The sequence below is a fragment of the Entelurus aequoreus genome, linkage group LG01 (assembly GCF_033978785.1).
Source record: "Entelurus aequoreus isolate RoL-2023_Sb linkage group LG01, RoL_Eaeq_v1.1, whole genome shotgun sequence".
In the NCBI taxonomy this organism is placed as follows: domain Eukaryota; kingdom Metazoa; phylum Chordata; class Actinopteri; order Syngnathiformes; family Syngnathidae; genus Entelurus; species Entelurus aequoreus.
This window is the reverse complement of record NC_084731.1, coordinates 75,582,610-75,598,375: the sequence shown is the minus strand read 5'-3', so window position 1 is coordinate 75,598,375 and position 15,766 is coordinate 75,582,610. Positions and strand designations below refer to the sequence as shown.

General features: G+C 42.7%; 1 protein-coding gene across 2 annotated transcripts in view; it reads right to left on the bottom strand.

Moving 5' to 3' along the window:
- The window catches only part of fgd1 (FYVE, RhoGEF and PH domain containing 1), a 33,975-nt gene extending 18,209 nt beyond the window's left edge, over positions 1-15,766 (bottom strand). Inside the window, exons 1-8 of one of the 2 annotated variants that reach the window (XM_062058241.1) lie at positions 15,536-15,766; positions 13,648-13,899; positions 13,386-13,584; positions 5,157-5,700; positions 5,002-5,091; positions 4,792-4,940; positions 4,574-4,730; positions 4,342-4,480 (exon numbers count right to left, since the gene is read on the bottom strand). In XM_062058241.1, coding sequence (XP_061914225.1) covers positions 4,342-4,480; positions 4,574-4,730; positions 4,792-4,940; positions 5,002-5,091; positions 5,157-5,700; positions 13,386-13,584; positions 13,648-13,899; positions 15,536-15,593 — 1,588 coding nt within the window. In that variant the 5' untranslated portion in view covers positions 15,594-15,766. Of the gene's footprint in view, positions 1-4,341; positions 4,481-4,573; positions 4,731-4,791; positions 4,941-5,001; positions 5,092-5,156; positions 5,701-6,971; positions 7,033-13,385; positions 13,585-13,647; positions 13,900-15,535 lie in introns of those variants that run through there. The other variant, XM_062058249.1, reaches the window with a different exon arrangement.

Here is a 15,766-nt window from a genome sequence, read left to right as displayed (position 1 = left end):
CTCGGAGTCGCTCGCTGCGTCTCGACTGGCGCTCACACCTGCGCTTGTGAGTGATTCAGTGATTCAATGATTCAGAGATTCAATGATTCAGAGATTCAATGATTCGGTGATTCAGTAATTAAGTGATTGAATGAATCAGTGAATCAGTGATTCACACACAGGACAGGAAGAAGAACGCAAGGACACAAAGTGAGAAGGTGAAGAAGACTGCGGAGGGTAGGAAGGATGTGAGGGACAAGGAAAGGATGCAAAGAAGGACACAAAGAAGGATACAAAAAAGGATATAAATAAAGATGTAAAGAAGGAAACAAAGAAGGATGCAGAGAAGGATGTAACGAAAGATGCAAAGTTAATAAATAAAGTAGCAACCCTAAACATGCTACCTGTCACACTAAACATGCTACCTGTCACACCAAACATGATATCTGTCACACTAAACATGCTACCTGTCACACCAAACATGATATCTGTCACACTAAACATGCTACCTGTCACACCAAACATGCTACCTGATACACTAAACATGCTACCTGTCACACTTAACATGCTACCTCTCACACTAAACATGCTATGTGTCACACTAAACATGCTACCTCTCACACTAAACATGCTAGGTGTCACACTAAACATGCTACCTGTCACACTAAACATGCCACCAGTCAGACTAAACATGCTACCTGTCACACCAAACATGATACCTGTCACACTAAACATGCTACCTGTCACACTAAACATGCTACCTGTCACACCAAACATGATACCTGTCACACCAAACATGATACCTGTCACACTAAACATGCTACCTGTCACACCAAACATGATACCTGTCACACTAAACATGCAACCTCTTACACTAAACATGCTACGAGTTACACTAAACATGCTACCTCTCACACTAAACATGCTATGTGTTACACTAAACATGCCGCCTGTCACACTAAACATGCTACCTGCAACACCAAACATGCTACCTGTCACACTAAAAATGCTACCTGTCACACTAAACATGCTATCTGTCACACTAAACATGCTACCTGTCACACTAAACATTATACCTGTCACACTAAACATGCTACCTGTCACACTAAACATGATACCTGTCACACTAAACATGCTACCTGTCACACTAAACATGCTACCTGTCACACCAAACATGATACCTTTCACACTAAACATGCTACCTGTCACACTAAACATGCTACCTGTCACACCAAACATGATACCTGTCACACTAAACATGCTACCTGTCACACCAAACATGATACCTGTCACACTAAACATGCAACCTCTTACACTAAACATGCTACGAGTTACACTAAACATGCTACCTCTCACACTAAACATGCTATGTGTTACACTAAACATGCCGCCTGTCACACTAAACATGCTACCTGCAACACCAAACATGCTACCTGTCACACTAAAAATGCTACCTGTCACACTAAACATGCTATCTGTCACACTAAACATGCTACCTGTCACACTAAACATTATACCTGTCACACTAAACATGCTACCTGTCACACTAAACATGATACCTGTCACACTAAACATGCTACCTGTCACACTAAACATGCTATGTGTCACACTAAACATTATACCTGTCACACTAAACATGCTACCTGTCACACTAAACATGATACCTGTCACACTAAACATGCTACCTGTCACACTAAACATGCTACCTGTCACACTAAACATGCTACCTGTCACACTAAACATTATACCTGTCACACTAAACATGCTACCTGTCACACTAAACATGCTAAGTGTCACACTAAACATGCTACCTGTCACATTAAACATGCTACCTGTCACACCAAACATGATACCTGTCACACTAAACATACTAAGTGACACACTAAACATGGTACATGTCACACCAAACATTATACCTGTCACACTAAACATGCTACGTGTCACACTAAACATGCTACCTGTCACACTAAACATGCTACCTGTCCCACCAAACATGATACCTGTCACACTAAACATGCTCCCTGTCACACTAAACATGCTCCCTGTCACACTAAACATGCTACCTGTCACACCAAACATGATACATGTCACACTAATGACTACTTATGCTACCTCTCACACTAAACATGCTACCTGTCACACTAAACATGCTACCTGTCCCACCAAACATGATACCTGTCACACTAAACATGCTACCTGTCACACCAAACATGATACCTGTCACACTAAACATGCTACCTGTCACACCAAACATGATACCTGTCACACTAAACATGCAACCTCTTACACTAAACATGCTACGAGTTACACTAAACATGCTACCTCTCACACTAAACATGCTATGTGTTACACTAAACATGCCGCCTGTCACACTAAACATGCTACCTGCAACACCAAACATGCTACCTGTCACACTAAAAATGCTACCTGTCACACTAAACATGCTATCTGTCACACTAAACATGCTACCTGTCACACTAAACATTATACCTGTCACACTAAACATGCTACCTGTCACACTAAACATGATACCTGTCACACTAAACATGCTACCTGTCACACTAAACATGCTATGTGTCACACTAAACATTATACCTGTCACACTAAACATGCTACCTGTCACACTAAACATGATACCTGTCACACTAAACATGCTACCTGTCACACTAAACATGCTACCTGTCACACTAAACATGCTACCTGTCACACTAAACATTATACCTGTCACACTAAACATGCTACCTGTCACACTAAACATGCTAAGTGTCACACTAAACATGCTACCTGTCACATTAAACATGCTACCTGTCACACCAAACATGATACCTGTCACACTAAACATACTAAGTGACACACTAAACATGGTACATGTCACACCAAACATTATACCTGTCACACTAAACATGCTACGTGTCACACTAAACATGCTACCTGTCACACTAAACATGCTACCTGTCCCACCAAACATGATACCTGTCACACTAAACATGCTCCCTGTCACACTAAACATGCTCCCTGTCACACTAAACATGCTACCTGTCACACCAAACATGATACATGTCACACTAATGACTACTTATGCTACCTCTCACACTAAACATGCTACCTGTCACACTAAACATGCTACCTGTCCCACCAAACATGATACCTGTCACACTAAACATGCTACCTGTCATACTAAACATGCTACCTGTCACACCAAACATGATACATGTCACACTAAACATGCTACCTGTCACACTAAACATGCTACCGGTCACACCAAACATGATACCTGTCACACTAAACATGCTACCTGTCACACCAAACATGATACCTGTCACACTAAACATGCTCCCTGTCACACTAAACATGCTACCTGTCACACTAAACATGCTACCTGTCACACCAAACATGATACATGTCACACTAATGACTAAACATGCTACCTGTCACACTAAACATGCTACCTGTCACACCAAACATGATACCTGTCACACTAAACATGCTACCTGTCACACCAAACATGATACATGTCACACTAAACATGCTACCTGTCACACTAAACATGCTACCTGTCACACCAAACATGATACCTGTCACACTAAACATGCTACCTGTCACACCAAACATGATACATGTCACACTAAACATGTTCCCTGTCACACTAAACATGCTACCTGTCACACTAAACATGCTACCTGTCACACCAAACATGATACATGTCACACTAAACATGCTCCCTGTCACACTAAACATGATACATGTCACACTAAACATGCTCCCTGTCACACTAAACATGCTACCTGTCACACTACTTATGCTACCTCTCACACTAAACATGCTACCTGTCACACTAAACATGCTACCTGTCGCACCAAATTTGATACCTGTCATACTAAACATTCTTCCTGTCACACTACACATACTAGGTGACACACTAAACATGCGAGGTGTCACACTAAACATGCTACCTGTCACACTAAACATACTAGGTGACACACTAAACATGCTAAGTGTCACACTAAACATGCTACCTATCACACTTAACATGCTACTTGCCACACTAAACATGCTACCTGTCATACTAAACATACTAGGTGACACACTAAACATGCTACCTGTCACATTAAACATGCTACCTGTCACACTAAACATGCTACCTGTCACACTAAACATGCTACCTGTCACACTAAACATACCAGGTGACACACTAAACATGCAAAGTGTCACACTAAACATGCCACCTATCACACTAAACATACTAGGTGACACACTACACTACACTACAGTGAAGTGCAACAATAGGCTTTGTGTGACTGAAACGTTTAATTGTGCTAAAAGACACAGGAAAAGAGCAATGCATGATGGGAGTTCATGTACTCTGAGCGTCCTTGTAGTCGGGGGCGTCGTCAGGCAGGCGGTGAAGGTAATCTTTGAGAAGGAGTTCGTAACGAGGAATTCTTTGGACCGGCTCCAACATGTGATGTTGCAGCGTCAGGTTGGCGCAGCGCTCGTCCCTCTGACACACACACACACACACACACACACACACACACACGAGCACACACAAAGTTCAGCACACGTGGTTACCGTGGCGACGGGCAGCGCGTACCTGGATGCCGTGGATGATGCTCTTGAACTGAGCCGACCTCTCCATCCAGGTGTTGAGCAGCTCCATGGCATGGTCAAAGTTCTTCACGTACTCGCCGTACATCTTCAGGAAGGGCGCCAGCTTCTGCAGGATGTCCCCGATGCGCGGGTTCGAGTCCCTGCGTGCCACCCGGGAGCGTTAACGGCGGGGTGCGAGGGAGGACAAAAAGCGGGACGTACCACTCCTCCATGCGCTTCTGCAGGGCAGGCAGGAGGAACTGCTGGTGGAAGCAATGGATGGAGCAGATGTTGGAGAAGATCCCATGGACCACGTCGCAGGGGAAGGACGAGCGCAAGCGCGCCTCCTCCAGGAGCCTGGCACAGAAGACCTGAGGGAGAGACGCGCGTAAATGCCTTGTCCGGCGTCGGCGTGTTGCCATGGCGACGGACCTGGTCCAGGAGGTGCAGCTTGGACACGTAGGAGATCTCGGTGTGAAGGAGCTCGTTGGCGATGTGGAACACCCTCTGCTGGACAGACAGCTGCCAAGCACGCTTCGCGTCACCTTTCGGCTTTTATTTTGAAAATCTCTCATTTCCTGCCTTACCTCCGCCAAGTCTTGCCGTGCAGGCGGGAGCACCAGCGTTAGCTCCGCCTCCTCTTCCTCCTCCAGGTCGCTGTCAGCGTCCTCCGAGAAGTCCCGCCTTCTGGCCCCGCCCTCCTCGCCAGCGTATGAGGACGAGCTGGAGAGGCGGGGGAGGGCGCAGGGGTAAGCCCCGCCCACCTCATCCACACCCACAAAGCAGAGCTCCTCGCTGTGCGACGGCGAGCTGATGCTGTCAATGCCGCTGTCGCGGTTGGCCAGCTTGCCGTCCGTCTGCGAGGATGGGAGGGACAGACGCCCGGGCGGGGCTTCTGATTGGTCCACAGGCGGACGCTCGCTGAGCTCGTCTTCCAGGTCTTTCTCTGAGGGCACCTCTGGCCTCGCCTCCTGGGCCGGATCGTCCCCTTCCTGCAGCACGACTTCCTCCTCCGCCTTGGTTGGGGGAGGGGCGAATGACGGTGGGGACGAGGGTCGGGAAGAGGCGGGGTCGAGGGGGCGGGGACACAGAGCCCCCCCGGTGATGTCAGGAACCATGATGATCTGCTCGCTAATGCAAAACAAGCAAAAAAACCTTAACACATTAATAGACATGCTAACATATCATTGAACATGCTAACATATCAACAACATGCTAAATATCAATGAACATGCTAACATATCAATGAACATGCTAACGTATCATTAAACATGCCAACATATCATTAAACATGCTAACATATCATTAAACATGCTAACATATCATTGAATATGCTAACATATAAACAAAATGCTAACCTATCAATGAACATGCTAACATATTAATGAACATGCTAATGTGTCATTAAACATGCTAACACATCAATGAATATGCTAACGTACCAACAAATATGCTAACATATCGATGACTATGCTAATGTATCATTAAACATGCTAACATATCAATAAACATACTACCATATCAATGAATAGGCTAACATATCATTAAACATACTAACACATCCATGAACACGCTAACACATTAGTGAATATGGTAGCGTATCAATACTCATGCTAAAACATCAATGAATATGCTAACATATCAATAGACATGCTAACATATAATTAAGCATGCTAACATATCTTTTAATATGCTAACATGGCAATTATCATGCTAACATATCAATAAAAATGCTAACATATCAATGAATATGCTAACATGGCAATTATCATGCTAACATATCAATAAAAATGCTAACATATCAATGAATATGCTAACATTGCAATGAACATTCTAACATATTGAACATGTATAACATATGAATGAATATGCTAACATATCAACGAACATACTGACATATCATTAAACATGCCAACATATCATTAAACATGCTAACATATCAGTGAACATGCTGACATATCATTAAACATGCTAACATATCAATGAATATGCTAACATATCAATGAACATGCTGACATATCAGTGAACATGCTGACATATCATTAAACATGCCAACATATCATTAAACATGCTAACATATCATTGAGTATGCTAACATATCAATGAACATACTGACATATCATTAAACATGCCAACATATCATTGAATATGCTAACATATCAATGAACATACTGACATATCATTAAACATGCCAACATATCATTGAATATGCTAACATATCAATAAAATGCTATCCTATCAATGAACATGCTACCATATTGATGAATGTGCTAATGTATCATTAAACATCCTAACATCAATGAACATGCTTACATATGAGGAACATGCTAACATATTGATTAACATGCTATATCAATGACAATGCTAACATATCAAACATGCTAACATATCAATATACATACTACATCTCAATGAACATGCTAACATATTACGTCAACATTAGTGACTATGCTAACATATCAATAACCTACTACATCTCAATGAACATGCAAACATTAATATGTTGATATATTAATGAACATGCCAACGTATCAATGAACATGCTAACATACTAATATGACAACATGTTAATGAACATGCTAATATATCATTAAACATGCTAACATATTAACATGGTAACATGTTAGTAAACATTACTACAAACCCCGTTTCCATATGAGTTGGGAAATTGTGTTAGATGTAAATATTAACGGAATACAATGATTTGCAAATCCTTTTCAACCCATATTCAATTGAATGCACTACAAAGACAATATATTTGATGTTCAAACTCATAAACTTTTTTTTTTTTTTGCAAATAATAATTAACTTAGAATTTCATGGCTGCAACACATGCCAAAGTAGTTGGGAAAGGGCATGTTCACCACTGTGTTGCATGGCCTTTCCTTTTAACAACACTCAGTAAACGTTTGGGAACTGAGGAGACACATTTTTTAAGCTTCTCAGGTGGAATTCTTTCCCATTCTTGCTTGATGTACAGCTTAAGTTGTTCAACAGTCCGGGGGTCTCCGTTGTGGTATTTTAGGCTTCATAATGCGCCACACATTTTCAATGGGAGACAGGTCTGGACTACAGGCAGGCCAGTCTAGTACCCGCACTCTTTTACTATGAAGCCACGTTGATGTAACACGTGGCTTGGCATTGTCTTGCTGAAATAAGCAGGGGCGTCCATGGTAACGTTGCTTGGATGGCACCATATGTTGCACCAAAACCTGTATGTACCTTTCAGCATTAATGGCGCCTTCACAGATGTGTAAGTTACCCATGTCTTGGGCACTAATACACCCCCATACCATCACAGATGCTGGCTTTTCAACTTAGCGCCTATAACAATCCGGATGGTTCTTTTCCTCTTTGGTCCGGAGGACACGACGTCCACAGTTTCCAAAAAAAATTTGAAATGTGGACTCGTCAGACCACAGAACACTTTTCCACTTTGTATCAGTCCATCTTAGATGAGCTCAGGCCCAGCGAAGCCGACGGCGTTTCTGGGTGTTGTTGATAAACGGTTTTCGCCTTGCATAGGAGAGTTTTAACTTGCACTTACAGATGTAGCGACCAACTGTAGTTACTGACAGTGGGTTTCTGAAATGTTCCTGAGCCCATATGGTGATATCCTTTACACACTGATGTCGCTTGTTGATGCAGTACAGCCTGCGGGATCGAAGGTCACGGGCTTAGCTGCTTACGTGCAGTGATTTCTACAGATTCTCTAAACCCTTTGATGATATTACAGACTGTAGATGGTGAAATCCCTAAATTCCTTGCAATAGCTGGTTGAGAAAGTTTTTTCTTAAACTGTTCAACAATTTGCTCACGCATTTGTTGACAAAGTGGTGACCCTCGCCCCATCCTTGTTTGTGAATGACTGAGCATTTCATGGAATCTACTTTTATACCCAATCATGGCACCCACCTGTTCCCAATTTGCCTGTTCACCTGTGGGATGTTCCAAATAAGTGTTTGATGAGCATTCCTCAACTTTATCAGTATGTATTGCCACCTTTCCCAACTTCTTTGTCACGTGTTGCTGGCATCAAATTCTAAAGTTAATGATTATTTGCAAAAAAAATATTTTTTATCAGTTTGAACATCAAATATGTTGTCTTTGTAGCATATTCAACTGAATATGGGTTGAAAATGATTTGCAAATCATTGTATTCCGTTTATATTTACATCTAACACAATTTCCCAACTCATATGGAAACGGGGTTTGTAATTTACAGATGAACATGCTAATGTGTCAATAAACATACAATATCTTAACCATGCTAACAAATCAACTAGCATGCTAACATCTTATGGAACATGCTAACTTATGAATATGTTAGCATGTTGATGAACTTGGTAAAATAGTAATGAACTAACTAACATTGCAATGAACATCCTAACATATTAATATGTTAACATAATAATGAACATGCCAACATCAATGAAAATTCTAACACATTAATATGTTAACATATTGATGAACATGCTAAAATAGTAATACACATGCTGACATATCAATAAACATTTTAACATATTAATATATTAACATATTGATGAACATGCTAACATACCAATTAACATGCTAACATATTATATGCTAACATAGGGGTCACCAACGCGGCGCCCGCGGGCACCAGGTCGCCCGTAAGGACCAGATGAGTCGCCCGCTAGCCTGTTCTAAAAATAGCTCAAATAGCAGCACTCTCGTCAGCTGATGCGCGAGCGCGTAACTGCGGCTGCTTGGCAACCAGCCAAACCCCACTTAATAAAATTATATTTTATTTTAGAGCACATCCACATCCCTATTCACCTAGGCAACCCCAGGAAATGTATATAATTCGGCATTATCAGTTTACGTTCACGCGCAGGTATAACGCGGCGCGCTCCCGTCTCGTCTGCTGGTGCGCGAGCCCAGTAATTAGACAGCTGTGTCAAATAAAGGAGTACAAAAGACGCCAGCGCAGAGTGGAGAAAGGTTTGGTTCATTACAGATAACACAGAGTTGTGCCAAAAGTGTACCAAAACCAAAAGCTGAACGGACAGCTGGTAAGATTGCACTTTATTTCTCTTTGTGGGTGTGGCGCACCTGTTGCGCTGGTGAGAAGAGGGGGGGGGGGGGGGGGGGGGAGTTGTGTGCATGTAGCGTGCTTAGTCTGGAGGCTAAATACACACGGTGTTTTGTGTAACTGTTGTTTGGTAAGGAAGTGTTGATATTCTTTGCTTAGTTTGATAAATGTTGGAGCAGTTTGCTTCATCGGGAGGGTGAAGTCGCTCAACTTAAAGTGTTGGATTTAACTGTGTTGGATCATTGGCTGCTAGTGAGGGCATAGAAAAAGGGTATTTTTGTACCAGTAGACAGCGTTTAAGATTGAGTGTTTCACTGCTAAATTAATAATATATTTGTATTGGATATGGATTTTAAATATGTATCTAAAATAGGTGGTTAATTGGTTAGGTATTTATGTATTTGCATATTGGGTTTTCTGCTGCATTTATCTATTGTGTTTCTGGTGTTAAATGTATTTTATATGTATCTTGGTGCATTTATGTTGAGACAATTTATTTAAAATCTGAATTAACTTAAAGGGAAAACATTAATCCATTTTCTTGCACTTGTTTAATTGTTAAGTGTTTGATAGCCTGATTAATAATTGTAAATTATGGGATTAATAATTGATTGATTTTTTACAGCATGTTACTCTTGTGGTGTTTTGTCCTTAAAGGTTTTTCACCTACTAAAGAAGCTAAAGGCTACTAAAGACAGCTAATGACAGCTAAAGAAACTAAAGTCTACTAACACTGCTAAAGACTGCTAAAAAGACTAAAGAAGAAAAAAGAAGCGGTTTCTTCGTTGGAAAAACTTGCAAACTAAAGGAAAATAAAAGGAAAAAAGTAACTACGGTCTGGTCTTTTGAGTGAAATCCAAAAGCCACATTCAGCATTGGTACATCCCTTCAAGTGTGGGATAAGCACAGTGAAAAAAGCAAAACACTTGACAAGCACTTACCAGTGAGCTGCCTCTGTTTTTTAAATGTTATTTATTTACTAGCAAGCTGGTCTCGCTTTTCTCGACATTTTTAATTCTAAGAGAGACAAAACTAAAAGAAAAATTAAAAATCCAAGAAAATATTTTAAAGACTTGGTCTTCACTAACTGATAAAGAAACAGATAACAGATTTGGTGTCCAGTTCAAAGTGTGACATGATTTATTTAAAAATTTGAGAGTTGACTTTTGTATTTCACATGAGTTATTATTTGTACAAACATGGTGCAAAGTAATTCATGATTTGTTCAAAAATGTTAGTGGCTAGCTAGTTAAAATGGGATATTGTGATTCCACAAGACTGTCTCAAAAGTGATCATTTGAAAATGTTCAATTTGAAAAATGTGCACTTAGAGAAAATATAAAAATAAAGTGTTGCATATTGATATTTATCTGTTTCTATATACAGTATATTTATTGTGAGAAATCATTAAGATGATCAGTGTTTCCACAAAGATAAATATAATTAATTATCAATAATAACATAGAGTTAAAGGTAAATTGAGCAAATTGGCTATTTCTGGCAATTTATTTAAGTGTGTATCAAACTGGTAGCCCTTCGCATTAATCAGTACCCAAGAAGTAGCTCTTGGTTTCGAAAAGGTTGGTGACCCCTGTGCTAACCTATTGATGAATTTGCTAACATAGTAATAAACATGCTAAAATCTCAAAAAACATGCTAACATAACATATTATTAACATACTAATGAATATGCTAACATAATAACATGTTAACATAGTAATGAACATGCTAACGGGTCTCAAACACGCGGCCCGCGAGACGTTATTTTGCTGCCCGCACTTTAATATGAAAATGTTATGTTAGTGCGGCCAGCGAGTTTTATATGAATGGCGCTTGACAGCATCATGCTTGTAAACCCTCCCGATTTTTCCGGGAGACTCCCGAATTTCATTGCCCCTCCCAGAAATCTCCAGGGGCAACCATTCTCCCGATTTTCACCCGGACAACAATATTAAGGGCGTGCCGTGACGGCACTGACTTTAGCGTCCTCTACAGCCTGTACAAACAGGGTGCCAGCCCAGTCACATGTTGTATTTGGCTTCTGTAGACACACGTAAACGACTGCAAGACATACTTGATCAACAGCCACACAGGTCACACTGAGGGTGACCGTATAAACAAGTTTAACACTGTTACAAATATGCGCCACACTGTGAACCCACACCAAACAAGAATGACAAACACATCCGCACCGTAACACAACATAAACACAACAGAACAAATACCCAGAATCCCATGCAGCCCTAACTCTTCCAGGCTACCACCAAACCCTGCCCCGCCCTGAGTTAGGGCTGCAAGGTGTTCTGGGTATTTGTTCTGTTGTGTTTATGTTGTGTTATGGTGCGGATGTTCTCCGGAAATGTGTTTGTCATTCTTGTTTGGTGTGGGTTCACAGTGTGGCGCATATTTGTAACAGTGATAAAGTTGTTTATACGGCCACCCTCAGTGTGACCTGTATGGCTGTTGATCAAGTATGTCTTGCAGTCACTTGCGTGTGTCTGCAGAAGCCTCATACAACATGTGACTGGGCCGGCACGCTGTTTGTATGGTGAAAAAGCGGACGCGACGACAGGTTGTGGAGGACGTTAAAGGCAGAGCCATCACGGCCCGCTCTTAATATTGTTGTCCGGGTGAAAATTTGTAGAATGGTTGCCCCGGGAGATTGTCGGGGGGGGGCACTGAAATTCGGGAGTTTCCCGTAAAAATCGGGAGGGTTGGCAAGTATGTTGCTAGGGCAGGATAGCCATTCGAAGAAGGTGAATTCATTAAAAAGTGCATGTTAGATTTTTTTAAGAAATCTTTTCTTGCGGCCCAGCCTCACCCAGTTTCTGCATCCAGTGGCCCCCAGGTAAATTGAGTTTGAGACCTCTGCCTTAACGTATTGTTGAACTTGCAGACACAGTAATGAACATGCTAACATATCAATATGTTAACATATCGATGAAAATGTTAACATATTAATGAACATGCTAACATATTATTAACATATCAATGAATATGCTAACATATTAACATAATAACATAGTAATGACCATGCCAACATCTCAATGAACATGCTAACATCGTAAGAAACATGCTAATATATTAATATGTTGACATATTAATGAACATGGTAACATTAATATATCATTAACATATTAATGAACATACTAACAACAAATTATAGATTGACATATTTATAAACATGCTAACATATTAATGAACATGATAACATATTAATATAATAATATATTAATGAACATGATACAATATTAATATATTAACATATTAATGAACATGCTAACATATTAATATATGATTAACATATTATTTAACGTGTTAACATAAGAATATATCATTAACATACCAATGAACATGCTAGCATACTACAATATTATTAACATATTAATGAACTTGCTAACATATTCAAATATTACTAACATATTATTTAACATGCTAACACAATAATATATTAACATATTATTGAACATGCTAACATAATATGTTATCATATAAATAAACATGCTAACATGTCAATTGACATGTTAACATATCATAAAGATAAACATGCTAGGTTATCAATAGAAACTTCCAGGTATTGATCAACTCTGAACTAAAGTGTCAATAAAAAAGAGGACCAAGGAGTCCAATGAGTCCTCCAGAGGAAGAAGACAAAGTGTTTTTTTCGGGAGATCTTTAACATGTGATGTGTCACATGACCACATTTACTCGACAGCATCACTTTGTGAGAAAGTGACGTCACGACGACATCACAACTCACCGCTCAAACTTCTCGATAAGCGACAGCACGCAGGTGGGGGATGCGTGGTCATCGAGGCGGGGCGGCGGGGTCCGGCAACCTCGAGGGTCCGTCGGGAGAGGCCTACATGGTGGGGGAGGCGGGAGGGGCTTGTCCGGAGCACGGGGTCGCGACCTCAAGGCCCCCGCCTGCTGTTGGAGGTGAGGGGGCTTGGGCGGGACTGCAGAGAGGGCGGAGTCAGCGCGTGCGATTGCAGCGCAAGGCAACAGGTGGCGGCGCTTACCTTGAGGCTTTGGTCCCAGTGCATTAGGCCGCCTCCTACTCGCCGGTGTCAGGGTGCACGTCGGCAGCTGCGGCGGTCCCGTCTCGTTGACCTCCTGTAGCTCTCCCGAAGAAGCCCCGCCTTCCAGGGAGGCGGGGCCCGATGAGGAGCAGGTGGCCTGCTGGGGGGCATCGGCGCCCAGCGCACCCTGGTGGCCACAGGGAGGCTCCAGAGAGAGACCCTTAGCCGGCAGGCTAGGGCTCGAGGAGGGACCTAGGGGTGGAGGGGTGAAAGGTCAAAAGATGGCTTCCCCGGAACGTCTCGCTGGGGCCATTTTGGTATTTTTCCAATTTAAAACCAGTACAATATATGGATTCCCTTCAAAGAACTAGACATGTTGCGCTAATGCTGAAGATCCAAAGCCAAACTGAAATGCTAACAGTTAGCATGCTGGCCACATAGTGTCAAGTAAGCAAAATGAGCTGAAAATGTTAGCATGCTAACAGTACTAAGCTAACATGCTTACAGTTACAATTAGTGGCATACCAAAATATATGACACTGACGTATACCTGCTAAATAACAATAACATAGTATTAATACATTAAATATGTCCCTAGTGTGTGAATGTAAGTGTGAATGTTGTCTGTCTATCTGTGTTGGCCCTGTGATGAGGTAGCGACTTGTCCAGGGTGTACCCTGCCTTCCGCTCGAATGCATCTGAGATAGGCTCCAGCACCACCCTGCGACCCCAAAGAAAGGACAAGCGGTAGAAAATGGATAAATTATAATAATGAATAAATTCCCTTAGGAAGAGCTTTAAATGTGAACCAGTGAAAGTTGGAACCAATGCTGTTCCACCCCAAACCTGTAGGGGAGGTAATGAGCAGGCCCAAACAAAATGGAGCCATATATAAAAGCTAGCATGCTAAGATTAGCATGCTAAAATGCGAACTGTAAAATATATTACTCAGAGGTGTGTGACTGAAAATTGTGTTTAAAATGCAAGCATGCTAACTTTAGTGTGCATCTACTACCAAAATACCTACAAAATTTGCTACCAAAAAAAAAAAAAGCTAGCATATTAACGTTAGCATTTTGACAGGTATCACTTGTCAATAATCCAAATATTTGACACTGAGCTGCAAAATTAGCAAAAAAAGAAAAAGCCTGGAATGCTAACACTAAAATGCTAACAACTGTGCCGTAGGGTTACATAAAGGGATCGCTAACACGAACGTTAGCTAGCCGACACATGACCTGTGCACATCAACATGGCCACCGCATGTTGCCATGGCAACAACATCCTCCTCCGCGTTGCGTTACAACTTAGCATGAGCATGACATCGAACACACGGAGGGGTCATCGGTCGACTGCGACATGCTGTGGAACCTTCACACTGACCCGCTTATGAGGTTCTACGGAGGCGGTTCTACGGACGGATGGATGGAGGTTGTAAATGAGGTCATCGGGGACATGAAGTTGGTTCTAGAGGACGCGGACACGCGCGCGCGCACACACACGAGGAGAGGGGGTGTGTCTGCACACAGAAGACGACGCTCTCGTCTTCATCATCGTCACCCCCCCGACAGAACGCACGCGCACGCTGCAGTCACTCGCACTCGACGAGCGTCGGGCGCGTGCACCGCGACGACAGGCGCCACATCTGGCCTCAGACGCAGTGACGTGCACACGCGCCACACTAGCCCACATCGGCGGCGGCGTGAGTGCGTGTGTACGCGCGCGCGCGCGCGCTACGCGAGAACCCATCGACTGCGGCGAGATGTCGGTCAGCGCGTGTGCACGTGTATTACACCCCCCCCCCCCCCCCCCCCCGCATCCGTGCTGTGACAGCGCCGCTGCAGCTGTCACCAGGCGCGCGCGCGTGGGTGTGCGTGTGCGCGCTCACCTGTGCTCAGGCTGCTTCTGTCCATGTACATCGCGCAGCACAGCACCAGTCCGCTCATGAACGACGATGTTGCGTCGGGCAGACCGCGGCGCGCCCGGTCCACATGCACGGAGAACAACGAGACGACACACCGGCTCCGGTGCGGACGCAGGGCAGGCTCGGCGCGGCGCGGCCCGGAGCGGAAGCGAACCGAGCCGGGGAGCCGCAGTGAGAGAAGAGACCGCGCGAGCG